Source organism: Rousettus aegyptiacus, unplaced genomic scaffold (assembly GCF_014176215.1).
Source record: "Rousettus aegyptiacus isolate mRouAeg1 unplaced genomic scaffold, mRouAeg1.p scaffold_m13_p_8, whole genome shotgun sequence".
Taxonomy (NCBI): domain Eukaryota; kingdom Metazoa; phylum Chordata; class Mammalia; order Chiroptera; family Pteropodidae; genus Rousettus; species Rousettus aegyptiacus.
Window position 1 is genome coordinate 67,912,114 of NW_023416311.1, and position 27,171 is coordinate 67,939,284.

Below are 27,171 nucleotides of genomic sequence, written 5' to 3' on the forward strand. Positions count from 1 at the left end.
TTAAAGCTGGAATAACTGGTCTCCATATTTCTCAGATTTCTGGAAACCAAACTGATTGATAGGTTCATGATGACAGGTGGGCCTTGAGGCCTGAGTGGGCTCTTAAACACTGCCCTCTCCCGGAGCCTGCCCTCCAGGCTGGGCGGGGCTGCATGAGAAATAACCACCGCTGCCCCGCAGTTGTGGCAGTCCAGGGGAACTTATCTATTCACATTTGGCCAACTCTCACCTGAAGAAAGTACAACATCGATGGGGAAACCTGCCCAACTCTTTGGGCTCCAGCAGCTCGGCTGGGACCTGTAGAACACTGTCGTTTCCTCATGAGTTAGGATTTTAAGTAGCCAAAAATTGAACTGGGGAAGGATACATATTTGCTATACTTATTAGCAATACAATCAATATTTATAGTCACTGTGTATAAAACATTTTCATGAACTCGTTGAAGACCAAAGGAGATTTAGAAAGATGAAAGCAGTCTGAAAAGTACAATTAAGTTGATAGGGGGAAAGTTATTATTTTACTGTCTGATACAATGGCACAGTCTTATTTCTCCTCCGTTCTCCTAAGAGAAAGCAAAATACTTTGGAAGTTAGGGAAAACTGAGTATCCTTATACTGCACAAACCTGAGCATAGGAGCCCAAGCACAACCGACCTGTCAATATTCTTGAAAATGTTGCACTTGCTGTCCTTGACCGTCAGCTGGAAGGCCAGGGCTGTGTGGTGACTCTCCAAGACGGCGGTGTCATTATAAAGCACAGCAAGTTCACTGCCTGCATTGCACAGGAAAGAGTTGGTCCTTCCTGGGTGGTCCACGTCATGGACCGTGGCAGCAATCAGTGCCGCCACCCCATCCAGCTGATCGAGGCTTCCCTGGAGTCGGAGAGGCAAGGTTGAGCATTACCCACTGGACGTAGGAGACCTTCACTCATTGCTGCATCTCAGGAGGGGTCGGGCCTGGGGAGCTGGGATCATCAGAATGTTTTCTTAGCCCGCTGAGACTTCCTAGAGGCTGCCTGTGACACATAGCCTTGATGTGCTGTGGATTGTCCTGAAGGAGATGGAAATCTGAGCTGCCGTTATAATGGGTACCTAAATTCCTTCCCCAGAGCACAGTCACTCCAGTTCCGCATGAAGAAGCCAAGTGGGCCTTTTCAGATACCTGCCATGTGCTATTGCCATGACTCGGTCCGTGAGCTGACAGCGGAAAGTGGCCTGTGATCACAAATATTACTCATTTTGTTTGCCTACTTCTGAAAAGATTTTGAGAGCGTGGCAGTAAATGGCATAGATAAAACACAACTCTCCACATAAAGGTAAAAGGATGAGAACCAAGCAGTATAAGAGGATCAAGGGTGAGAAGAAGAATTTTCCTGGGAAAGCTGAGGTAAAAGGGTGCTCTTGCCATTAAGAACAAAATTCAGCTCTGGGTTAGCAGGTGGCCAAGGCAAAAAGGGAAACTCTCTAAAGCTCTGATTATATAATTAAGAAACCAGAGCATTGAGATACAAATGTTTTCTCAGCTCACAGCTTTAGGAAGTTATCAAATGGCCTACTGTTATGTAAGAGACCACTGTCCTTTCCTAATTCATTCATTCAGTAATCATTTACTAGATGCCCTCTTGAGTGCCCAGTTGTCATGCAGAGTGCTGGAGCTACTGTGATGAATTACATGGGCTTCCTCTCCGTACTAATGAAGTTGATAATTTACCGGAGAAGGCACAAATATTTATCAAAAATCCACAAAAGTAACTTACTGAGATGTGCTAACAAGGAAGGTACAGATGCTTTGAGAGGTAAAACCACGAGGCCTGATCTAGTCTGGGGTAGCACTGTCCATTTAGCTTTCTGTGTGATGGAAATGTCTGTATCTGTGCTGCTGAATGTAGTGACCCCTAGTCACATGTACCTTGCTGGATGCTTGAAATGTGGCCAGTGCAACTGAGGAACTGAATTTTTCATTTAATTTTAATTAAATATAAATAGCTGCATGTGGCTAATGGCTGACATATTGAACAACATAGGTCCGGAAGGTGGGTGGGGCTAGCTTCTCTAAAGAAATGATTTTTACTGAAGCCTGAAGGATACACAGGAATTCGCTAGGCGAAGAGTGGCCAGGGAGAGAATTCCAGGCAGAAAGAAGAGCCTGTGTGCTCCCGAGGTGAAACAAAAACGTGGTTTATTCTTGAAACTTTAAGAGGATCATGCGACTGGAGGAGTGAATGAAGGAAAAAGTGATCCCGAGATGAGGGTGGAGGGGGTGAGTGGGCATAATTTTTGTACTTCCAATTTGTTTTCATAGGCCGTGGGAGGGAGGAAAAACTGCAAACTGCTTCTCAGATGCTAACGGGTAAGGTACAGTGAATCTGAAGCGCCTCCCCAACAGCTGAAAGCTGTCCCTACCAGGGGGAGCAAGCGCTTCCACTTCCGGTCCTGACCTGGAGCTGGTGGGCGGGCAACCCTGGCGAGAGGCCCCAGTCCACACAGCAGGTTTCCTAAACAGGCGCAGCAGCCCTCAGTGCCACACCTTCAGCTCCTCAGAGGCTGATCCTGTTAATGCTCAGGCAAGCTGACCCGCCTGGCCTCATTTTGCTGCTGGCCAGGAGGGGCCGTGCTAACCTGCGGTAGTCAGGGATCCGCTCTCACTGATTCTACCTGTGGAGTAAGGACTCGTGGGCCCTCAGCTAGTATTCCTGGAGTACATTTAATCTTGCTTGGAGTCTGGGGCCAATTTATTTTTAAATTCTTCAATGAAATAGAGTCTAAAAACTGGAATAGACAAGCAGCATTAGATGAGACGTTCCTTGCCTTCCAGCTTACAGTGATTTAAACCTGGCACTGTTACAAAGGTACCAATAAGGGGCCGTGTCCTGCAGTTTTGGTGGGCACTGTCTAATGCAATGTCTGATAATGGGGGGAGGCAGGAAGGGAAGACTGGGCCTGCTCACTACCATTTGGGAGAAGCAATGCCCTTCCTGTGTGAGGAAGGGTGGGACTGTCTTATGAAAGGAAACTTCCCACTAAACCTACAACAGGAGAAATTCCAAACCTTGGAGGTACAGACGTTTCTGTATAGTTTTTTTTTCCTTCTTTAACCAGCAGGAATAGATTTGGATCACGCTGAGGGAGATGGGCCAGAATGGACTTCTAGATCAGCCTTTCCGACAGCTCCTTATCTAGGGTGAACACTTATACCAGGAGAATAACAAGAATGCTGGCTATCCTGACCTCTCCACTTGCTGTGTGGTTCCTGGGAACCAGTAAAAATGGGAAGAGGATAGAGTCTGAGACAAATCGAAGGAGAATGTCAGCTCTGGGCATGTCATCTATATGCCTGGGTTGAAGATGTGGAACTATGTCATGATGACTTTAAGAATTTTAGCCTTATGGCGTAAAAAAATTAAGGGTGACGGATGATGTGGGCATTTGGTAAAAACACATTTTCCTGATTCCATCAGTGGCAGCAGGTCTGATGGAAGAGGCCTGAGGACTAAATCTCACTGGAAGCACCTCGCACACATCAGCCAGTGATCTTGGGCTGCAACTACACCAGAGCTCAGGAGCCCCTTCCAGCCCAATGCTCCAAGGTTCCTTGAGGTTCTAAATTTTTCTGATTCTCTAGCAGGGGCTGCCAGAGTTAGAAAATGTTTTTTGAATTGTAAGCATATTACATCTAGTTTTAGACTTGTTTCTGTTGCTGCTATTTGAGAAATTCAACCAGGGTCTGAATGCATAATTTAAACAAAAATTCTTGTTTTAATGGAAGGAGAGTAAGGGAAATAATAAAGTGACTAAGCATTCTCTAATTTATCAAGTGTTTAATCTGTATTTTTCTAGAGTAGTTCTACTCAAGTGAGGCTCATTTCTAACTCAAGACTGCAGTAGCTCCAGGGTCACTTTGGTCTTGGAGTTAATGCCCTAGGTCCTGTCCTCAGTTGGCAATGTGCAACCTCAGCTGTATGATATCTCACACAATGTAAAATAGAGGAACATGGACTTGGAGTAGGAATCTGGAAGTGTTTTAGCTCCTCCAAGAAAAGTGCTATAGAAGCCGACTGATAATGCCTGTAGTATCATTTTTTTAAAAAACAGTAGGAGACAAAAATCTTTGAAAGCATCATTTCTGGAAAACATTCTTTGCTTTCTTGCTGATGAAAGTGAATACCAGGATCAGTTTTTGGCAAAACTTAGAATGAAACGTTCCTCCTCCCCATTTTGGTGCCATTTCTGTTCTTTCACCTGTCCCACTGCCACTCTCAAGTACCCAGCGCCTTAAAGCTAAGAAAATGATCTCATGTGAGGCATTTGCAGATTGATGTGAATTTCGGTCTCTATATAGTACTTCTCCCAGGAGTGTCTACCATCTTAGCTTCAGTTCTAATTGTAGCAAAGGAGTTACAAGCTTCATCGTGCGAATGATGGTAAGAAGGGAGACGGGGATCTCCTGCCAGCTATACAGGGGTGTACATAGGGCTGCCCTACAGATTAGTACCTACCTGTATATGACGGTATTGACTTCTAAGGCAAGGGGACATACGACTCTTTCAGAATTACACAAGCCACAAATATACAGATACATTGACACCTATGTAAAACACGTGTATGTAAATCAGTGCAATGCTAAGGAGCTCATTACTATCTGGATTATAACATGCCAACTGCCAAATTCTGATCCTAAAACATAACCTCTAGACCTAGTAACCATTTACTATAACAACTCTGTCCTCTCACCCAGTATCATAAAGGGCTTCTAGGGAACATTTAGAGAGGGTGCATGGATCAGCAGGCATGTAAAAGAGGCTCTGCAGTGGCATGAGTCATTATTTCGGGTGTTTTAGGGAGGGCAGGGCTAGGTAAAGGCCATCTTTACAACACCAAAATGACCAATTTGGTGACCAAAAAAAACTGTCAAATTGGTTGCAGAATAGCTGTTTGCCTAATATACTTGTTAAGATTGAGTTCTTGGATCTCCAGTCTAGGCAGGTAATTAGATCGTGATATCAAAAGTCTACCTTCACTCTTTCCTTCCCCAGGAAGAAGGCGGTGGCATGCAAGACGTCGGCAGCATGGGTGGAGTTGTGGTAGGCATTGGAGGAGTGGTAGTTGGCTTCGATCACTTGGAGCCAGGCCCGAAGAGTAGTTTCAGAACAGCGTAAAAATTCACATACTCCAAACCGGGAAAAGACCTTTAAGCCCAGATAGACCAATGGCCTGGAAAACAGGAAAACAAACCCTGTTTTGTTGTATTCACTGGTCCAGAAACTGCTTTCTTTGATGGTACTGGGAGATGGGGGTATTTTTCTTCTGATACTTATTTCACATGCACAGGGGCACGAAAGTCTCTCTTCCCCAAATTAGAAGGAGATAGAGCAATGCTTCCTCAGTAGCCACTTGTTTACAACTAGGTGCCTCACGGTGGTCAGTCCAAATGATTTCTAGATTGTCTTAGTCATCTCCCCTTCAGTGGCTCTGACAACCAAGAAAGGTCCCTGGTAATCCCTCTCCATCTGCACTTCCACTTAATCTCTGTACTTCCTTTGTGTCCCCTGAAGAAGTTTCTGAGCCGAAGGACAATCGGAATAACTGGCGGAGTCTCAGCAAAGTCATATCATTTAGAGACATGTTACTTATTTACAGCTGATAACCGTTCACATCCTATAGACTAACACTCCTGGAAGTGCCTTCTCCGACTACAGAGGAGGACTTTCTGGGTTATCTAATGTTTCCCTTGATATTAGATGAAGCAAAAAAGAAAAGCATATAGTGCTCTCAAATTCATTTTGTAATGTGGGGCTTCAATAAATTTGGGGCTGAGAATACTTAGAACTCTTGGCTTGCTAGCACACAGGAATGACCTGGGCAGACCTGAAAAGGACACTCAGTATTTCCTCATCCTGGGTTGTCATCAAGCTGAGCCCACATACCAACTACTACTACATTCTTTCCATAAAGGAGCTCACTTAGTGGCCAGTCTCTGCTCATCTGACACTCGTTCAGCAGGGCAAGTAAGGCAGAACCAGTGAGGTCTCTTGTGGCAAGGACTCAGGTCTCCCTTCTCCCTCAGAATTTCCAGATGTGAAAGTCTTGAGCCTGGCCATTACTCCTCCCCTGTCTGCAGCCAGAGAAGCCACATACCTTTTATGTGTAACAGCTTCCAGTTCAAAGATGTTGAACTCCCAACTTTCCTCATTATCAAGTAATTGAGCGATGCAAGGGGGGACATCATTGATGGTTATTGGCATTGAAAGGTGACTGTGACTCTGGTGCACATCTGGGCAAACAGATGGGGTGGGGGAGGCTGGTTAATTGTGGAATCTTGAGTGCCCTGAGCTTTTGACATCATCTTCATGGCTGCTACTACATAAAGAAGTCTTGAACTTCCAAGGGTAGGAAGATTTTCACTTCAGGGTTCTTCTGTTACTAAATTTCAAGACCCCTCAAATAGAAAAATAATTCAGTTTAACTGTCCTTTTAAATGTAGAGAGATCGGCAATTCTTATTCTGATAGTATTCAGAGAAGTAACTTTAATTAGGAAAACTGTTTCAAATATAGACCACAATGATGCTTAAACTCCAACGAGACCAACAAGAAGTAAGACCAAGGTCCTCCCTGCAAAATAATCACAACACTGGGGAAGGCACAGGCTGGATGGAGACAAGTTACCAGTAACAAGTGGATAGATAACTTACTCTTAGTGAACACATACTCATTTCCTGACAACCTTCTCAAGCCATCCTGGAATTAAGAAAGATGCTATTAGAAGCATGCTTTATATGCCATTGTCATTTTCTCATTTCTTTCTCTGGCATAGAGATTTGAATCCCGAATAACCTGGTCAATGTGGAACTCCAAGTTGAAGCTCAAATTAAATCAGAACAACACTGCAAGACAGGATATTCTTCCTTCCACGGCTATTAGCCCCAGGAGAAGGGGAACCAAGTTGGCTCTGTTCTCAGGCCAGTTTTCTCTTCTGGCACTTTGGAGCCACATTAGTGGGATCCCAGAAGTGATCTTGCTTTGGATACATGTGATTTTGAACGGACCCCACTTACCCTTGTAGGGACTGCATTATTTAATTTACATGTTAGGGAGCCAAAGCCCTGGGCTATGTTTTGGGAATGCTTTAAAGCCTTAAAATTTGGGGGCAAAGTTTTGACTAGTATCTGAATTGTTATTTTTTCCTACTGTATTTTCTATTTTCCAACATGAACATTGCTAATAGACTTTTAAAAAACTTTTTGGATTTGAGGTGTTTGTAGGGACAGCATAATGGAGTGGACAGAATTCTAATGTTCTGCCATTTACTAGGCTCTTGAACTTGAACTAGTCTCCAGATGTTCTTGCATCTCAGTTTCCTTCCCTTCTCCCTGAGTACCTAGTTATCTAGATCTTTGTTTAAAAGCCATTTATAACTGCTTATTAGCCCTAGAAAGTGTGTGCTAAGGTTTAAAGCATTAATGTGGGGCTCCCCGGAAGCCACATCTTGAATCTTTAGGCCAAGAGCTTAATTTTTATAACCAGTTAAAAAGATAAGTAAAAATGGCCACAACTGTCCTGCCTCTAAGGCAGATCTCACAAGGGACTCCTGTTTTTTGCCTTTTTTTTTTTCTCCTCTTCCCTAAAGCTACACAAAAATCAGTGGAGTCCTGCAGTACCTGGAGAGGAACCCCAGGATGGGATGGCAGGAGTGCAAAAAACTTGTTCGAGGAACCAGCGTCCTCCTGCTGCAGCTCTGCAGTGGCTCTTCTCCTGAAAGGCCATTGTCAGGGTTCCCTATACCTGAAGTCTCCACTGCACTGGGGTGGGGCAACAAAGGACAGCGCAGAGGCAGGAAAGGAACAAGAGGTCACTCAAATTACAGGCTCATTAGAGACCTTTAGCAGGAACAAGAAGAACTGGCCAGAAAGCCAGTCAACCCAGCTTTCAATGGCAGGGCCAGACAATAATCTTTAAAATAAAACTAAAGATGACTCTTGGACTGTGTTTTTTTTTTTTTCCCCTCAAAGAATTCTTCTACCTTCAGCCTCTGATAAGGAGCACAAATGGAATAATCTGAATTTTCTTCTTTTTCTTCACTTGTTGATAAATGATGATTACAGCCAAATAGATCACAGTAAAACACTAGAACGGGATGAGTCTTTTGAAATGAGGTACTGTTGGTGGCTACAGACGATGGTGCTGGACTGCTGGCAGAGGAGGCTCCTCCTCCCCTTCCACCCCCTCCCCCAAAGCCAGAACAGCTCTATCCTGTTTTCGTCCTATTATAAAGGACACTTCTACATAAGCTTTGATTTAAAGAAAGGCATCTACAGCTAAGATTTTGGAAACCAGTTCTGCAGTCTAAGTATAAACCCTTTCATTATATAAAGAGCCTGAGGTCCAAAGAAACCTAGCCGTAATCCCCAACCAATCTGATATTGTACCAGGTCAAGGGGAAGAAGTAAACAAGGGACCCATCGTTCATACTTCACCCTCAACTGACTGCCTATTAACTCCTTACTGTAATACAAATTCTGAAGGACTGTCCCCATGCTGTGGTCAGTCAGCTTTACAAATCTTCCACAGAAAGATAAATGTAGGAATTGCTTGAATAATACCACACATGTAAATTTTGATGCAGATGCTCTGGTTATGCTGATGTTAGCTCACACGACAGGTGTTTCCGCAACTATAGGTAATGGTGTGTGTTACGTGTCACGTGCACTCTGGAGTGCACTTCACGTCATCTCCCCTGCATTTCTGGTTTTCCTCATCACTCACAGTCATCAGGCCTCCTACGAGATCACTGGTGTGAGGATCGTCATCTTTGGTACCCAGCTGAGGGGAGTATAGTTCCGTGGTCCGTAAAATTTCTAAAACTCTGTCCAAGGCTTCTGCTACTGTGACGGGGCTGTTTTCTTGGGCTGCATTGATTATATTTATAACCTAAGAAGTGAAGAAAAAAGAATGCATTTGATGCCATAACGATTCTACTTCCCAAAAGTCATACATGTACCTGGAATCCAAAAGAAATCAGATGATAACACATTGTTCAAAGTGACCTGTGCTTTCACAACCCTACTGCTTTCTTACCAAGATATGCTGTTCACCCCACCCTTGCTGCTGTCTATTTACTCAGGCTCCTTTGCAGCTCCCTCTCCTCTAGCTGTCTTCCAGAGATTGGTGCTGGGCCTTTCACTCTACAGCCCTTCCAGAGATGAGCATTTTAACTTCCACAACTTTGGACACCTACGATCTGTACGCCAAGGACTCTCAAATTTACATCTAGCCTTGAACTCTTTGTGACCTTCAGACTTGTATATCCAATTACCGACCTGACATATCTATTGAACTATCTTACTTACGTGTCCAAAACTAAACTCGTGATCTTGCTCCCCTCTCCCCACTCAAGTAAACAAATACAACAAAAAAAATGAAAGACAAGAGCTGTGTTCCTTTCTCTGGTTTCTACACTACAGTGGGGAAAAAACAAAACAAAAAACAAAAACAAAAAAACCTAAAACAAAATCACTTCTATCTACTTTGTGCTCCAACTAAAACTTTGAGAAACCTGGTTTACAAATCACTTTCCCTCATTGCTCTCCTTAATCTGACAATATAATCACCAAATCAAACTGATTCTATGCCTAAATATTGCCTGATGTCTTCATCTTTCTCTACCTTCATTGTTGTAATTCTGCTGCAGTTAATTGACACCAATTCTTGTCTGAAATTCTGGAAAAGCCCACTAATTTGCCTCTTCTCTTTCACTCATACCATCTCCAATCCATTCTCGACTTGATGGCTGGGTATTCTTTACCATAAACATACCTGATCGCATAACTCTTCCGCTTTAAACTCTTCACTGGTTTTCTTTACACATAAACTAAAATATAACGCCTTATTACAGCACGATCGGCCAGAATGGACTGAGCCCTGCACAGTCACATCACCACCCCGTCCCGTCTGCTCTCCAAGCTCCAGCCACCCTGACTTTCTTTCACGTCCTCAAATGTTCCAATTCCCCTTTTCCCACCTCAGAGCTTCATCCCGTTCTGTGTCTTTGATCCAGGTCCCCTTCTCCCCCTCACTTCCGATATCTTTGCATGCTTCAGGTCTTACTTTAAACATTACTTCCCCAATCACCCCTTCACCCAACCAAAATAGAGGCCTAATTTCCTCTCATAGAACCCTGTTGTTTTCCTTTATAGCAGTTATTGTAATTTATAACTACATATTTATTTGTGTGTTTGTTTTATATCTGTTTCTTCTACTAAACTCTGATATCAGTGGTACATCATTCATCATTTTAACTCCAAAACATAGCTCAGGGCTAGGTGACCCTGACTGTAGAGTGAAGACAGCAGCTGCCACTCACCTTTGTGATGGGAGCCTCGATGGTCATGGAGTGGATCCTTGCCATGGATGGATAGCGACGATTCTGTAGGCTTGGTGCTGCAAAGAAGCCGAGAAAGCTGTATCTGGTGCAGCAAAAGAGTCTTCCCTGGACTGGGGTCCTGGTTCTCGAAGGACTACTGTCCTCCCACAAAGCAGTCAATTTACCCATCTCTTAATCCTCAGCTACTACTTGCCAGAGTCTGGAAATGGTCCTCTGGCCTGGACCTTTGGTAGCAGGTAGGCTGCACAAGCCCCAGGTCCACAAGGGGAATTTCAGAGAAGGTGGATGGAATCCTGAGACCCTATCCTGACAGCCCAATGATTCCCCAGGACTCACTTTCCTATGAGTCATTAAAGCCCAACCTGGGCAGTTCCATCACAGTTAGTCCTCAGCTGCTGGTCATGTAACTGGATAGTTATGCAGTGTGGGAGGGGTGGCAAGGCTCAGGATTGGGGGGTGCAGAATAATGAGCCCACACTCAGAGTGAGTGAGGGCCAGGCACTCCACCTCCCGGAGCTTACCTCCAACACCCAGAACTCACAGTGGTTTTAGCTCCGATCTATAGAAACTTTCATTTTAAAATAAAGTTGGTTTTTTTTGAATAGGTAGTGCTCATATGTGGTTCAAAACTCAAAAGGTAGAAGCTTTACTTTAAAAGCTGTCTTCATCAGATCTTCCTACCACTACCTGTGAGGCAGGCTGGAGGGATGGAATCTGCATGTTACCGACGGGGGCACTTAATCTAGCCATTATCAACCCATCCGGCCTGCTGCTCAGCCATCTTTCTGGACCTCTCTGCTGCCAGAGCAGCCACATTACAGACCTCTACTATTCAACCTTCACTTCTCCCATGTTCTGGAGAGATGATGATCCCATTTCAAACTCTACTCTGAAAACTCATCTACCTGAAATTCCCTCATCCATTTGGTATCCTTTCCACCTTGAACATATCTACACCCTCAATTCATTTGAAAATATTTCAGTCCATCTTTTTTACATTCTTGGTCACAATCCCTTGCATGCCCTTGATTTATCCATCTTCCTCAAGGAATTATGCATCTTATCCCTAGAGTCTTTGGTTCCTGCTAGTCCTTCATACTTAGGTTTCTCATTGTGAACTGAAGGACTTAAAAATCCTTCTCTTGCCCTTCCTGTTTGTTCCCTTAAGTAACCAACCCACTTTTCTCCTTTCTATCAGAATCACTAACCCTCCCCTCCTCATACCCCTAGAATCTGTCCTCCCATTTGCCAAATAAAAACGGAATGAGTGAAATCCATTAATCTGTTCTCAGCCCTTAAGCTCTCTGATCTCTGCAGCATTTATCACTGCTAGCCATCTCCTTTCTTTTACTACCCTCTTGTTCTTGGTTCATAAGACACTAAATTCACAGGGTTCACCCTCGGCCCTTCTGTCCTCTCCATTGGCCCTATTTCTCCTGCTGAGTGCGAACTTTCAAACCTTGGACTTAGTCTCTGTCCCTTGTCTCTCTTTTCTTTCTTCTCCTCTCCTTTCCCATCTCCTCCCCTCCCTTACTCGCCCTCTCCCCCGCCCCCCCCCCCACACACAGATGTCCTTCTGCACGTGGCTTTGTCCATCACCTCCAGGACTCCCAAGTTCACATCCTCTAGCCCTGAGTACCGTCTTGCATTTTAGCTTCCTTGGCATCTCCACTAAAATAAAATTCATCATCCTCTCCTCAACTTCACATCTAGCCATACATGGAGACTTTCTTATTTCTGTAAATATTACTTTTATTACCCCAGGCACATAGGAATGAAATTTCAGAACAATCTTTGACTTTCCATCTCCCTGGCAAATCCAATTGCTTAGGCCTAACTGAACTAAAAAACGTTTTTGCTAAACTCTGTCTCATAGTTTATCCATAATATTTTATTAAGGGAAAATAAGGATGTGTAACAGGTACACTGAAAACTGGGTTTGTATTGAAGTTGGGAAGCGAAGACTCTGGTCCGCTCTCTGCCACTAGCACCCAAGAGTGACCCAGCTATGGGGGCTCTGAGCTGTTCTGGTGCTTATGGCCCAAACACTTTAGGCCATCAATGAACAAGCACCGAGTAATTTCAAAAAGAGAAGACAAAGACTATAAACAGGAAAAAAAAAAAAAAGATAAAAAAGGAATAAAAAAGCCTAAAAAGTTTGTGGCCTGTGGGGAAAAGCCTTTCGTTAAAATCCTATGCTTTGGGGTTTTGTTTATATGCTGACAAATTCTTGAATATATTTCTTTGTCATTTTCTATACTTTAAAAGGTCAAGGAAATCTGAAAAACTTCTTACCATCACTGCCTCGAGATGATATTGATTTCACATCAATGGACTCTTTCCTCCTGTTCCTGTATCTGAATGAATGAGACTCTAAGGGTTTAAGATGAGTAATGGAGAATGAATAGTTACCAGCTTATTCACAGGTGAAATTTGAGCACATTTCCCCCCTCATCCAGCAAAGAAGATATACTTTTAAGATATAGTCAAGCACTTTCTCTTCAAATCATCACCACACATAGAATTTTCAGTCATATTAGTTATAAAATGATGCCCTTTCTTGTGGTACATTACATCACAGAAATGAGGCTTAATATTATTCAAGAGTTATTTAGTTCCATTAATAACACATCTTTTTGAAAATAAACATTAAAACTTGGGAAATTTGGGGTGTGGGTTGCTCATTTTGACCCAAAGGACAATACATTTAACTGGATGGGGAAGGCTCTTAAGGGGATATTTGAGGAAATAAAATACTAGTGAAATCCACAGAGTTGAATTTATTTGAGAAACTAATTTGGACCAATTTTAGGCCTCTCTGGAAAGTCAGACCTCAGATGGTCTTCTAGGTTCTCCTGAGGATGTGATTTCATCAAATGATGCATACTGCCGATCCCAGGAAGGAAGAGAAGGCAATTTTATAATCGAACAATTTCCAACAATTAAACGCAATGTTTGTCCCCATTTTCTGAGGGGGCAAATCACGTAAAAATTCTACATAAGTCTTTGCAGACTTTGAATTTAACACTCAAAATGTGCTGTGGCAGTGCAAGATCTAAGCAAACAGTGCATGCCGCCAGGGAGGACCACGAAATAAAAAAAAAAAAAACATCGGGGCGGCAGAGCCGTCTTCAGGAACATGCATTTCAAAGCATTGCTTCTTGTGTAAGTAACGCATGAGCAAGGAGAGAAACGTAACCATAACACAGAATTGCTCTTCACTATGCTAAGACAGAAGGCGGATATGCAGGTTCCAGCAGGGAGAATGCATTTCTTAGACACAAAGAAATGATCATGTTTCAAGAAAGAAAAAAAGATGCAACAATGCTTGTTTAAGAACTGTCTAGTGACACCAAGAAAGGTATAGGGAGTGTAACAGTTAAGAGGACCAATTCCAGAGCCAAAGTGCCAAAATTTGCATCTCCACTAAGCCATCTAGTAGCTATGTAATCTTGAGAATGTTACTTCCCTGTGTCTTGGTATCCACACGTGTAAAGTGAGGATAGTTACAGCATCTCATTCATAGGCTGTTGTGACATATAAATGAGTTAATCCACGAATAGCACTCAAAATAGTGCCTGCTACATAGTAAGTAATGTAGTTCATGTTGGCTATTATTACTATCTGCTCATTTGTATATATACCTTCTTAGGCACACATGGAATCACATTATAATATTGTTCTACTGTTTGCTGTTTTCATAATATGTCTTAGATACTTATCTAGATCACCTTCCTAACCATTGAGTGTCCTAAAAAATCTGATTCAATTAAAAAAGGGGTTAAACCAGTAACTAAACCTGAATTATATTTATACAGCATAAAGTGAAAGGCAGAATTTTTAAAAAGTTAATCTGAACACCAAAGCTATGATCTAACTTAAAATATTTACTATCCTTTTGTCTAATTTTGTCTTCTAGATTGCCTTAATAATTTTCCTGGTCTTAGGAGTTTAAATATTTCATTATAAAGACAAGCATACATAGTGAGTGGTACTTTAAATTATATTTTTAGGATAATTTGGCATTTTTCAAATCCTCAGAAATGAATAGTGTTCACTCGCAAAACATTCGGTTTTAGCCTATTCATGGACTTAATAATCATATATGTTCCTAGCATTTGTTTACCGGATAATAAATTAAATCTAACTTATTAAAGATTTAAGATTAAATTCAAGATTAAACACAGGAATTCCTCAAAATGTAGATTCTAAATAAAACTAAAATGGTAGGTTAGTTTCACAGCTGTGAACCCAGGTTGACTGGTCGAAACCTAAATCATTCATTAGAAATTATTCAAGATGAATAATGCTTATTCTTCTGGATATTATCTCAGCTAAAATTAAGAGAAATATAGAAATAACAATGATTAAAAGTTTGGAGAAATTATTCTTCAATAAAGGCCATTTAAATCAAAGAATTTGTTATTTATTCTCTAAACAAATGCTTGTAGAATAAATTTAAAAACCAGAGAAAAGGATAAAGGAGTTGTAGATAGCTGTACTCAATGGCAAAAAGGGATACAGTAGCTTCAGTTTAAAAAATAGCTACCAATTACTGAGCACCTACTATGCACCACTCAGTTTTAATGTTTACTTTATAGCAGTTATATCATCATTAAAACAATTCTGAAAGCTACATATTATAATCCTCATTTTACCAATGAGGAAATTTAAAGTTGGAGAGATTATGTAGGTAGCTCAAGGTTAAAGAGCTAAAAATGGTAGAACCGTGTTTTCTAAGATGGGATGGTTTTAATTTATCAGTGTTGAGTATTTGAGTGTCTTCTAAGTGCAAAACAATGCCGGGCAATGTAAAGAATATGAAAATGCTTGTAACAGTTTTTGGCACCCAGAAGCCCTTAAAGTTAAAGTTAATACTCGTGCTTAAAGTGTTAGAAGAAATAAAACATCTGAGAGAGAGAGAAGGGAGGCGGGTGGGGAGGAGGATACTAAACAGTTAAATACCAGGTACTGCTAGATAGTATGTGCATTTTCTCCTTGACTTTGCACAACAATGACGTGGACAATGTTAATTCATTTTACAAATAAAGAAACCGAAGATCAGAAAGATCAAGTGAAATCTGTCTGAGTGGGCTAACATGTGGTCCACCCTGGAATCAAGGAGAGGGACTAAATAGTAGCCCCGGGTCTGACTTTATGCATTAGTGGCTGGGGAGCCACCACAGGGGAGAGAATGTGCTGTGTGCAGGAACGAGAATTTTAAATCTCTGGTAGCAGACTGATTTTTCCCCCTAACGATCAGAGAATTCCATACCTTACAAATGTAGAAATCATCAGGTCTAGCTCTCTCATTTTATGGCTGGGGAAACCAAGGGTCAGACAGTCAGAGTCTTGCCCACAGTATGTGGCGGGGAGTGGGAAGCTGAGATGGTGACCCAGTGCTCCTGACTCCCAGGCCAGGGCCCGTCCTCGTTGTCTGACTGACTGCTGCTGAGAAAGGGAAGCTCGACTATGGTAGAACGACAATGTGCCTCCCCTGAACTTTTGGGCCACTCTCTACTTTAGGTTTGTTTGTTCTACATGGTCTCTAGCCAGTAAAAGAAAACCAGGAATAGAGAGGCATTAGGTAGAAAAGGTTGCCATGAATGCATATTCAAAACTTTTCAAGGGATTCTGCTATTATTCTGGCTTTCCATCCTTCTGCTATCAGCACTTAAGAGTTTAGCAATCCAAGTTCTGGGGTGGTGACTGTCAATCTAGACTTCTTTAGAGTAATTTATAGACTTGAACCCACAAATGCCACCTGAATGTAGAAGAGTGAAATCGAAGTATTCTCACCTGTCTGAGAATTGTCTCCTGAATCACGATGAACCTTGTGAATCTAAAGTTGTTCAAAAGTTTGGTAAAAACAAGAGAAATAGATTCAAAATAGGGCATGAGTGACATTTCCAGTCAAACAATTTCATTAAAAATCTCTGAAGGCTTCGAGAAAGCGAGAAGCTGCACAGATAACAAAAACAGCTGAGAGACGTACACCAAGTGATGACACTATAAACGCTGTTACGTTCAGACACTTATGCAACGGCTGAACCGAGAGCAGGATGATCCTACGATACTCAGAGGACACGCTTTCTAAGTGGACAGCTGAATCTTCAGTCAGCTGCTCTCATTTTGACAGTCTGCAGAAATGCAGGGAGACAAAAAGCTACAACAAAATTTAACATGATATAAGGCTAATATATACAACCTGTTCGTATTTCATACATTTTATATAATTTTTTTTCTGTAATAAAAGTAATCTGAATTTAAGCCGAAGATTTTTTAAAAACCTTCTTAAAAAGCTCTTCAGATGCTTTATTATAGACAGAGTCAATTTACAAAATGTTTCTTCACAATGAAATCTGAATTTTAGACGCAGCTTAGCACCTAGTTCCTCCTCATTATCAGTTTTTGTGTATGTGTGCTGATGATTTTGTGCAATGCTCAAATATGTCAAATGATGGATGAAGTGATTAACACTAGAAATAATAAATGTGCTTTCTTTGGGGTTCTAAATTTCCTGTGTTTATGACTTACTGAGACACTTTTTGGGGCTCATCTAGCTCTATCACACTTATTATCATGCCGCTTTCTGGCTAAATCCACCTACTTCTAGTTGCTCAGCTCATCAAGCATTTGTAGCCACTCAGTGAATGAGATAAGTTAACTTGAGAAACATGCCAGGTGAGTGTGTAGGGGCTGTCCATGGAGGAAGGTTAGGATGGTTTAGCAACATCATCAACTGTAATAGCCAGAAGTCATATATATATATATATCAATCTATATATATATATATATATATATATATTGAACCATTGAAAAATAATCATGTGAAACAGAAGTGTTAAAATAGGGGTTTTCTATGAATTACTCCGCACAGTCTATTCCACATAATTACAGAAACAATTACACGGCCAGCCTATGTGAGATCTTGGTCTTAATGTGACTAAGGGTTGTGACTCATTTACCCCACAACTATGGGACCTTTTCATTTCTCCTGTAAATAACTGTTTTTGTTTTTCCTTTATAAAGTCCATTTGCTACAAAGCTGAGCGCAGTGTGAATTTCTGATACTACACCAACTCTTGCTGCGCAAACTGTTTCTCAATCAGCTTCAGTTCAAAGGCAGGTAATCTTTAAACACTTGGCTTTTCTCTCTGAATCATAATACAATACATCGCTCCACTAGGAACAAAGTCTCACGGCCTCCCCAGACTACACACAATAAACTCTTTCTTGTAGTTCATTGGCCCCCACAGGCCAGCGACTGAACTGTGGAGCTCCTGGAAGGTCGGCGTGGGCTGTGCGTTCTGTCCAGATGAAACTAGATGAAGCTCAAAGTCCAGCAGATGCACAGCCCAGCCCTGCCCCTTGGGCTGAAAATGTGCCCTGCTCCCAGAGGGGGAGTAGAGTGAACAGGGGAGAGGAGAGGCACTGGGCCCATCTGCTGAGGTGGCTCTGGTATTTCTCCACGTGGTGCTGCATTTGGCACTTTCTGAGCTGAACATGCCACACCCACTCCAACCCCATCACTGCCCCCGCCCACCCCCGTTGGCTCATCCGCCTCGGGGTGGCTCTCTCCTATAGACAGCACAGAGACTAGAAATACTCCTTGACTGACCAACCGACCACCCTTCACTTGCTTCACCAGCAGAAGATCTATGGGGCTGTCTCAGCATCTACTTTCCAGGACCCTATATCATAACTCACTTCATGATCCTTTGTGGCAAGAGCGGCACCTGAGGACCTTTCGCCTGTCACCCCCAGCAGGGCTAGGTTTATATCAAAGCTTCCTGACTCAGGTTACCTAGGTGCCTCTTCTAAATACCCCCTTTACAGCTAATCGCCCACTAAGATGAAAAACTTATTTTAGAATTTTCTTTTTGGAGGTCTAAACCCATCAGTCATTTATAACTTGGTATGAATGATTCCACTAAAATTCCTTCCTCATAATTCTCAGTTAAGCTCACTGAGGAAATAAACGGGGAATGAGTGGTTTTGTAGTTTGGTGTCTTCTGGTGGGCAGCTTCAGGGAAGTCCATGGCTCTGAGGACTGTAGGGCAGGAAGAGAGAGGGACCAGCTCCTCCTGACAACAGCAGTTATCCCTCAGACATTCGCCACATGCTAGCAGCTTCACATTTGCAACCTGGTCATCACAAAGTCCTTGCCAGGGAGGAAGGATCATCATTCCTCTGACAGATGGGGAAACTGAGGTTTCAAGAAGTTGAGGGACTTGCCTGAGCCTCACAGCTAGTACATGGCAGAGCCTGATTTCACACCAAACTTCCTCTAGCTCTAAAACGATTTCCTCTTTATCACATTGCTCTCTACAGCGAGGCCTCAGAAGGAAAGTGTTGGGTCCAAGCTTGTTAAACTGGGGTCTGAGGACAATAGCCCCTGGGTCAGTGTAGGGCATTTGTTTGAAATATGTCTTTCTTTCAAATTTTGGGGAAGGTATACATCTCTGCTATTGACAGTTTTGTTACATGCATGCTAAAGCAAAGAAAAATCATAATTCAATGTCTCTATGTCAGCCGGCTTCTCTGCAGTATAGTGCTTTTGTTGTTTTTCCTTTTGTGAAAGAAAGCTTAACGTATAGAATATGTCCACATAAGGACTGGGAAATTTGATGCTGTGTGTCCCAGAGGGAATCGCAGGCGGTAGCACGAAGTTTCTGTGAAGTGACTACTGCCAGCCTTGTCCCGTGCTGCCCTTGCTAGAGCACAGAGCAAGTCCCTGGAAGCCTACAGTTTGTTTTTGGAAAGGAAATTCATAACCTTGAATCCTTAATTACTTAAAATACTATAGGTCCCCACAAATGTTGCTGTCCTTGTGCTACGTGCTTTGTTTACAAACACCCGATCATGTTTGGCTCTAAAAATCACTACGAATTGTGTGTGTGATGCTTTGGTGTCGTCTGTTTTCTTCTTCGAGAATAAACATTTTAACATTGTATTTTCTCTATACATTCACCAGAATAAAACAAACAAACAAAAATTCATCAAGGATGTGGAGTAGCTAGAGGGAGTACAAATTGTGCAACTGCTATGAGAAAGGCCTGTCGGTTTCTCATAAAATTAAACACAGACCCACCCTATGACTCAGCTCCTCAGCATTCAGTTCCCCTCCTGAGTCTTTACCCAAGACAAACATAAATATTCACAAAAAGACTTATCTAAGACTGTTCAAAGGAGTCAAAAACTGGAAATAGGCCAGAAGTTCATCAACAAGAGAAATTAACTGTGGTAGAATGATGCAATGGAATACTACTCAGTGATGAAAAGGAAGAAGGGGGAAAAAAAAGACTGATACATACAAAAAGGATGAATCTCAAAACATGATGAGTGAAAGAAGCCCAACCTGAAACAGCAGACACTGTATAAAGCAAAACTTGAACAGGCAAAACTAATCTATGGTTATCTAATTCAGAACTGCATTACCTCTGAGGGTGGGAGTGGAGGCAAGAAGAACAGGGAAAGGACACAAGGGGACTGTCGGCATGGTAAAGTTTAGGGTCTTTTTTGGGGTCTGGGTTACAGAGGTATGTGCATTTGTCAAAACTCAAGGAATGCTATACTTAGGATTTGTGCATTTCACTGTATGTAACTTTTACCTAAAAAAAAAAAGAATCCCGAAACAAATACTAAGCTCTTAATACTACGCATGCTAAAGTACCAAAGAGTAAAATGTCCTGATGTTTACAACTTAGTTTGAAATCTATCAAAGAATCCAAGGATAAGGCGAAATATTAATTATAGAACCTAGGTGGTAGGTACACGCATATTATAATTCTTCTAATTCTTCTATATGTTTGAAAAATTTCATGTAAAAACGTTGGGAAAATTATATATTCAACGGAATGTGGATTGATGGCTAAAACTTAGAAGTCTGAAATATAATTTGAAAATCTGTGAAAACACACAAGATGAAGGAAATTGAGAACAGCCTGAACTCAGTGAGGTGAATGACATGTCACGGTCTCTGGATCTCTGGACCATGAGCCTAGGCATGGAGATGATGCTCCACCTCAAATCATAACTAGGGAACTGTAGATAGCAGTGACAATCTTAGAAGATTTACCTAGGCAACTTTAATATATATTGATTTTAATAATTTTACTGATTTTATAATTTATAGAGTTATAAATGAACCTAAATTCTGATCTCTCCTATGGCAGAAAAACTCCAAAAAGTAAATATAATAAAAACATCCCTCTTTATATGTTTTAAATTACTTTTTTAAAAAAATGAAAAATCATGAGACTTCAGCAATTAAAATGAGTCATGGTCAAGATCAGTACAATAATAAGCAAGCAAGCAAATATTAGATACTTTAACATTCATTTCAGAATCACCTTGTGAATGCGAACAGCATTAGGTAGAAATGTTTGAGTCTGCTTTTGTCATTATTGAATGACAACATCATAAAAGGCATTAGTCACAATTAAAAGCACCAGATATCCCAGTATGTGAGCCTGGGGGGTCATCCTTAAATCTTTCTTTTCTCTCACCCCCATGTCTAAGTCCATTATCAAATCCTGTAAGAGCTCCTTTCTAAATACCTCTGGTTTCACTACACTTTTCTCCATTGTCAGATTGCAGGCTACCACCAGCCCTTCTGAACTTGGCGATATCCCCATCCATTCTAAATTCTTCAACCGGTGGAATCTTGCAAAACTGTACATTTAATCCTGTGATTCTCATGCTTAAAACACATACATCCTGTAGTTCTTAAGGTCGAGTCCCTTGTGTCAATGAGGCTCTGCAGTGTGGCCTGGCCCCTGCCGGCTCTCCAGTGGTACTGCTGTCCTGGGCTCTTAGATAGCAGACCATGCTGGTCTCCTTTCTATCCCTCTAATTTTCCAATGCTTTTTACTATCTCAGGGCCTTTGCACATGTGACTCCTCTGCCCAGGAAGGTTGCCAATCTATTCTCTTTACTATGCCTATTTGTCCTCCATATTTTAGCTCAAAGGTGATTTCCACAGGGACATCTTCCAAGATATTCCCTGCCCATCCCAGTCCCTCATGAGGGCAAGTCCTTCTGTCACGTGTTCTCAATGGACTTTTCACTTTTTGTATTTCTTACAGTTAAAAACTTTGTACTGTTTGATTGTTGTCCTTCCAAACTAAGTTATATTTAAGCAGCTGTGTCTCATTTGATTACCTTTGTACACTGAGTGCTAACACAGTACCTGGCACAAAGAAGTTCAAAAATATTAGTCCATAAGAGACAGAGATTAATCAGCCTCTTTACCTGGTAGCTTGTAGTGAATACACTGTCGTTAATGATTTGTCCATCGTATTGGTCTCTGTTGACCAATATACTTAATACTCATGTCTCTAAAGACATGAATTTGCAAATTGTTTCATGGTAACATACCTATAAAGAAAATTTCCATGAAACGTTTTAAAAAATGCAGTATTGACTTAAAAATACATCCGTGTGCTTTGATAGTACTGAATCTACGACTGGCAAAAAGTTGGTGTGATGGTGAGAAACCAGCGGCATCCTCATCCCTGAACCAGTTCCCTGCGCCTCTTGGAAACTCTTTGCTATGTTTCTCATTGTATTCAACAGACCATATTATTTAAAAAAAAAAAAAAAGAGAGAGAGAGAGATTGTTCGTATCTATACATACACATTTGTAATGAAATGAAAATTGACTTTGAAATAGTTCTTGATTATACAGAAGAGCGTTGGCTTTAATGGAAGATGATTCCGATCAAAGTTTTCAAACTTTAGTTGCTTTTGTGTCTCTCCTTCCCTCCACCAATATTATGAAAAGGGGTAAAAATCTGTTTAAGATGAAGAAAAGCACTATTCTCTTAACTATTCAGTGTAGTTTACAGTCGATTTATCAAGCAACCTCTTTTTTCTTTTTTTTAACATTGAACATGCCTGATCAACTTCATGACAAAACTGAATGCTCTCATGTATGTGACAACTTCATGGAGGCAGTAGAGACCGAATGCTGGGAACTAAGTCATTTGAGACTCTCCCTTCATTTACATGCAATGAAAATGACAGCGTGAGTGGTACAGTGCAGAGTTTCTTTGATCATCTTTCTTTACCAAATACACTTTGATGAGTATTTCCTCAGAGGGCAAAAGGATCTGATGCATAAATCAAAGATCTTTTCTAGCACTCTATTTTCTCTATTTTCAGAAACCACTTGGAGATACACATCTCAAAATTCTCCCACAAACAGCAAACGAATAGGAAACAGTGTCCCCCAAACATGGGAACAAAACACTTCATGCAACATTCTGGGTCCCTGTCCTCAGTGATTACCTTTACGTAGCCCTGAACGCCATGCACAAGCTGTTCTTGCTGTTCTCATGTATGGAGTCTGGGTTAGCACCCAGCCAAAGGCAAAATTGCCCAGGTGCCGATGTTGATATTTGGCGTCAGAGCTCTTCACTTCAGTAAATTTCATGAGCCTAAAAGACTCAATACAACATCGTCTCTCCCCTTTTATCTTGATGGTAATTTAAAATGTTACTTATATCAAAGCAACGTGCATTGGTTTGATATAAATGAAAATGCATATGAATTTTTAAGGTCACACAAGATTCAAAAGAATTCCAAGCTTTTTCCCCCACATTCTTTACCGTATGCCAGAAAAGTGTGGCTATATCCCCTCCACTGTTATTTTCTTGGAAATATTTTAACATTCCTCTCCTGTGCAATGCCAGATCTAGCACATTCAGATATTACTAGCATCCCTTGGTCAAAATGTCTCTCACCTCAGTGCTAGTGCCCACTGGCCCTACGTTCAACACGCATTTGCAAGAGCCTTTTACACAGAAGTACTCTCATTTTGTAGTCTAGTGATAATCATTTTTGTATCCTTATCTCATGGAAAAACACTTAATGCAAGCTGCCATTCAGGCTTAAATGATTTATCTTTTTTCCTTTGTCCAGTGTCTCTTAATGGCTTTTAAATACCTACAGTGTAAGCACCACTTTGCTTCATACTCAAAATGTTGGGTTTTCTAATATGGAAATATTAGAGTGGTTCTCAAACGTCAGCATGAATCAGAATCACCTGAAGGGTTTGTTAAAACAGGTTGCTGGGCCCCATTCCCAGAGTTTTTGATTTGCTAGGTCTGGGCAGGGCCTAGAATTTGGCTCTCTCACAAGCACTCGGGTGAGGCCCAGGCGTCACACCTGGGGACCACACTGCACTAGGTGACGCCTCACTGGTGCTCTGTGCACCGGTGGCACTGGCAGCACCTGCTAGTTAAAACTACCAACTCTCAGGCTCACTCCAGACTCACTGAATCAGCATCTACATTTTAACATTTAATCTTCAGGTGATTTGATTACACATGACAGTTTGGAAACACTTATTCAAGTGGAAAAATCATAAGCTTGCCAACAGATCTTTTGATATCTCCATTTCTGGTCGTATGAACTTGGGGAACTCATGAGCTTCACCAAATCTGTTTCCTTACGAGGAAATGGCAAACACCGCCTACTTTTTAAGATCCAAGAAGATCAAACGAGTGCAAAATGCCTAGCCCATAGCTCTCAAACTGGCCTTTATATTGAAACCACCTGGAAGACTTATAAAACCACACTGCCGGGCTCTGCCCCCACAGGTTGTTTTAGTAGGTCTGGGTCATGGCCTAAGAGTTTGTGTTTTCTAACATGTTCCTTGTGAAGCCTGAGGCTGCAGATCCAGTGGCTATTCTTTGAGAACCACTGGCCTAGCCTGTAGTGGTGCCCAGATTATGCTGGTTCTCTTTGCTTTTTCTTTCATAGACATATCCTTTTTTTCCCGAGAATCTGGATTCAGTGATGTTTATACTGCTTGCTATTTCAGGATTAATTTTAGTTTACAGAAATCTTCCTTCAGAGCACACACACTGCGCACATGGGGTGTGCTCTCTTGAGTGCTTTACACATAGGCAGCATATTTGTGTTTCTCACTTTTATGTTGTCATTCCTCTAGCCTGTGTCCCCTTGCGCTCTGTGACAAGGAGAAACACATATAAATAGCTTCAAAAAGAAATTTCATTTTCCTTAAAGTTTCTTGTTCTTAAAGTCTTGTCAATGACTGATGGCACTTTTGCTAAACACTTTTATGTGTAAACCCATATGCCTGCTTGATTTTGTCAAGAGAATGAGGGGATTGTAAACATCTAACATTTTCCCATTCCTGTTACACTAGCACTCAACAGAGAGTCATTAAACTACTTAACGACACCAGGGCTTCATCTGCACTGCAATTAGCACAAGACAGAAGCAATCAGCAGGACCTTCCCTTAATAAATCAGACCCCCTGAAAGCTCATGCAGAGACAGGACAGCACAAAGGAAAAATCAGTAATAATGACACAACAGAAGAGTGAAACAGCTTTATCACTATGCGTCCTGGGGCTCTGAAAATGCTGTTCATTAGATTCTTTGTTTACATTTTTTTGAACTATCACCCTCAAGAGAAAAGGGGCATCTCTAAATGATATCCCATCTTCTGATTTAATCCAAGAAATACTTATTAGGCCTGTGAGACAAAGACGGCTAGTTCCTACTCTCCAGGAATTTACTAATAAGGGACAAAAACAAGATCATTGCCATAATGAATTTAATCATTCAGTAAGTGTTAGTTAAGAGTATACTATGTGCCAGGCAATATTCTGGGCACAAGGATGTAAGGGAGAACAAAAGACTCTCAGGAAGTTGGTTCAGAAGTGCCCAAGAAAGCATTTCTCAAAGGGAGGGATGCTGAAAGGTTCAAAGGTGAGCTTAGGGCATTCCAAAACTTCACACTAAATAACCTTGAATTATTCATTCAACTCATTTGTGCTTCAATGTCTTTCCAAGCTTTCTGAGTATTTTATTAAGAAAAAAGCCTCAGGTTGATGCTATTATGTCTTTAACACCTACCTCCTTCCAAGAAGAAGGGGCTCATTCTCGGAGCATTCAGCCAATAGCAGTGGCTGTCTAGAATTTAATAACATTATGTGGTTTTTTTTCCTATTATATCTATATTAACTGTTATCTTCTATTATGGCTAGTGATTGTGAATTCCACTTTATAGTAGTGATTACTGTGGTGATATAAAGTTTTGCAAGTGACTGCTTCTAAAGAAAAATATTAAATATGAATATGTCAGGTCATGCCTGACTATAGAAACAATCAAGGTTCAGGAGTGATTGAAGTCTGGGAAATAGAATTATGAACAATATGCCCACCCTGCCCCCCTCAAATGCCCTGGCTTCAGGGGAGACGAATCAGGCTAGTGTGAAGAATTAGGCTTTGTGAGAGAGATGAAAAACATGAATAGGGCTTCTGGATGTGGACGTTAACATTCTAATTAAGATACAGTGATGTTGGAACTGATTTAAAAAATCAAAACCCAATCAATTTAACGAAAAATGTGAAGGACCTATATAATGAAAACTACAAGACCCTATTAAAAGAAATCGAAGAAGATAAAGAAATGGAAAGATATTCCATGTTCTTGAATTGTTAGAATCAACGTAGTTAAAATGACCATATTACTTAAAGCATTATACACATTTAATGCAATCCCCATCAAAATCCCAGTGGCATTTTATAAAGAAATAGAACAAAAAAGCCATCAGATTTGCATTGAAGCACAAAAGACTCCAAATCGCCAAAGCCATCCTGAGAAAAAAGAACAGGTCTGGAGGCATCACTCTGCCCAACTTTAAAATATACTACAAAGTGACAGTAATCAAAACGGCATGGTATTGATACCAAAACAGACACACGGACCAGTGGAATAGAATCGAGAGTCCAGAAGTAAACCTATATATATAAATGGGCAAATAATTTTTGAAAAAAAATCCCAAAAACATACAGTGGGGAAAAGAAAGACTCTTTAATAAATGAGGCTAGGAAAACTGGAAAGCTGCCTGCAAAAGAAATGAAACTAGACTGTTGTCTATCACTACACACCAAAATTAACTCAAAATGGATTAAGGACCTGAATATAAGACCTGAAACAATAAAATGTATAGAAGAAAACATAGGAACTAAACTCAAGGACCTTGGACTTAAAGAGGATTTTATGAATTTGACCTCAAAGGCAAGGGAAGTAAAAGCTAAAATATATAAATGGGACTACATCAAACTAAAAAGCTTCTGCTCAGCAAAAGAAACAGTCAACAAGGTAAAGAGACAACCATCTGAATGGGAAAATATATTTGCAAGCAACGCCTCTGATAAGAGCCTAATATCCAAAATATACAAAGAACTCATACAACTCAATAACAACAAAAAAACAAATAATCCAGTCAAAAATGGGCAGAGGACCTGAACAGACACTTCTGCCTAGATGACATACAAATGGCCAACAAATATTTGAAAAGATGCTTAACATCACTAGCTATTAGGGAAATGCAAATCAAAACCACAATGAGATGCCATCTCACACCTGTTAGAATGGCTATGATCAACAGGACAAATAATAACAAATATTGGAGAGGATGTGGGGGAAAAGGAACCTTCAAACACTGCTGGTGGGACTGCAAATTGGTACAACCACTATGGAAAACAGTATGGAGGTTCCTCAAAAAACTAAGAATTGATCTACTATATGATCCAGCAATCCCTCTAATGGGTGTTTATCCATTAAATATTTGAAAACCCATATCCAAAAAGGTATTTGAACACTGATGTTCATAGCAGCATTATTCACAGTAGCCAGGACATGGAAGCAACTGAAGTGTCTTATGATAGATGATTGGCTAAAGGTGAAATAAGCCAGACAGAAAAAGCTGAAAATCACAGGGCATCACTCATATGTAGGATATAAACC

The 27,171-nt window shown here is 41.1% G+C and overlaps 2 protein-coding genes across 9 annotated transcripts in view; one reads left to right on the plus strand and one right to left on the minus strand.

Moving 5' to 3' along the window:
• WDR41 (WD repeat domain 41) overlaps positions 1-4,080 on the plus strand; it is a 58,360-nt gene extending 54,280 nt beyond the window's left edge. Inside the window, exon 15 of the mRNA XM_036225897.1 lies at positions 1,108-4,080. The gene's annotated coding sequence lies outside the window, so the exon portion shown is untranslated. The remainder of the gene's footprint in view (positions 1-1,107) is intronic.
• Positions 1-27,171, minus strand: part of PDE8B (phosphodiesterase 8B) — a 289,225-nt gene that overhangs the window by 8,385 nt on the left and 253,669 nt on the right. For all 8 annotated transcript variants that reach the window (XM_016127752.2, XM_016127754.2, XM_016127755.2 and 5 more), the window contains 8 exons: positions 16,177-16,219; positions 12,673-12,750; positions 10,357-10,433; positions 8,760-8,924; positions 6,689-6,734; positions 6,134-6,269; positions 5,011-5,209; positions 654-871 (listed from right to left, as the gene is read on the minus strand). In XM_016127752.2, coding sequence (XP_015983238.1) covers positions 654-871; positions 5,011-5,209; positions 6,134-6,269; positions 6,689-6,734; positions 8,760-8,924; positions 10,357-10,433; positions 12,673-12,750; positions 16,177-16,219 — 962 coding nt within the window. The remainder of the gene's footprint in view (positions 1-653; positions 872-5,010; positions 5,210-6,133; positions 6,270-6,688; positions 6,735-8,759; positions 8,925-10,356; positions 10,434-12,672; positions 12,751-16,176; positions 16,220-27,171) is intronic.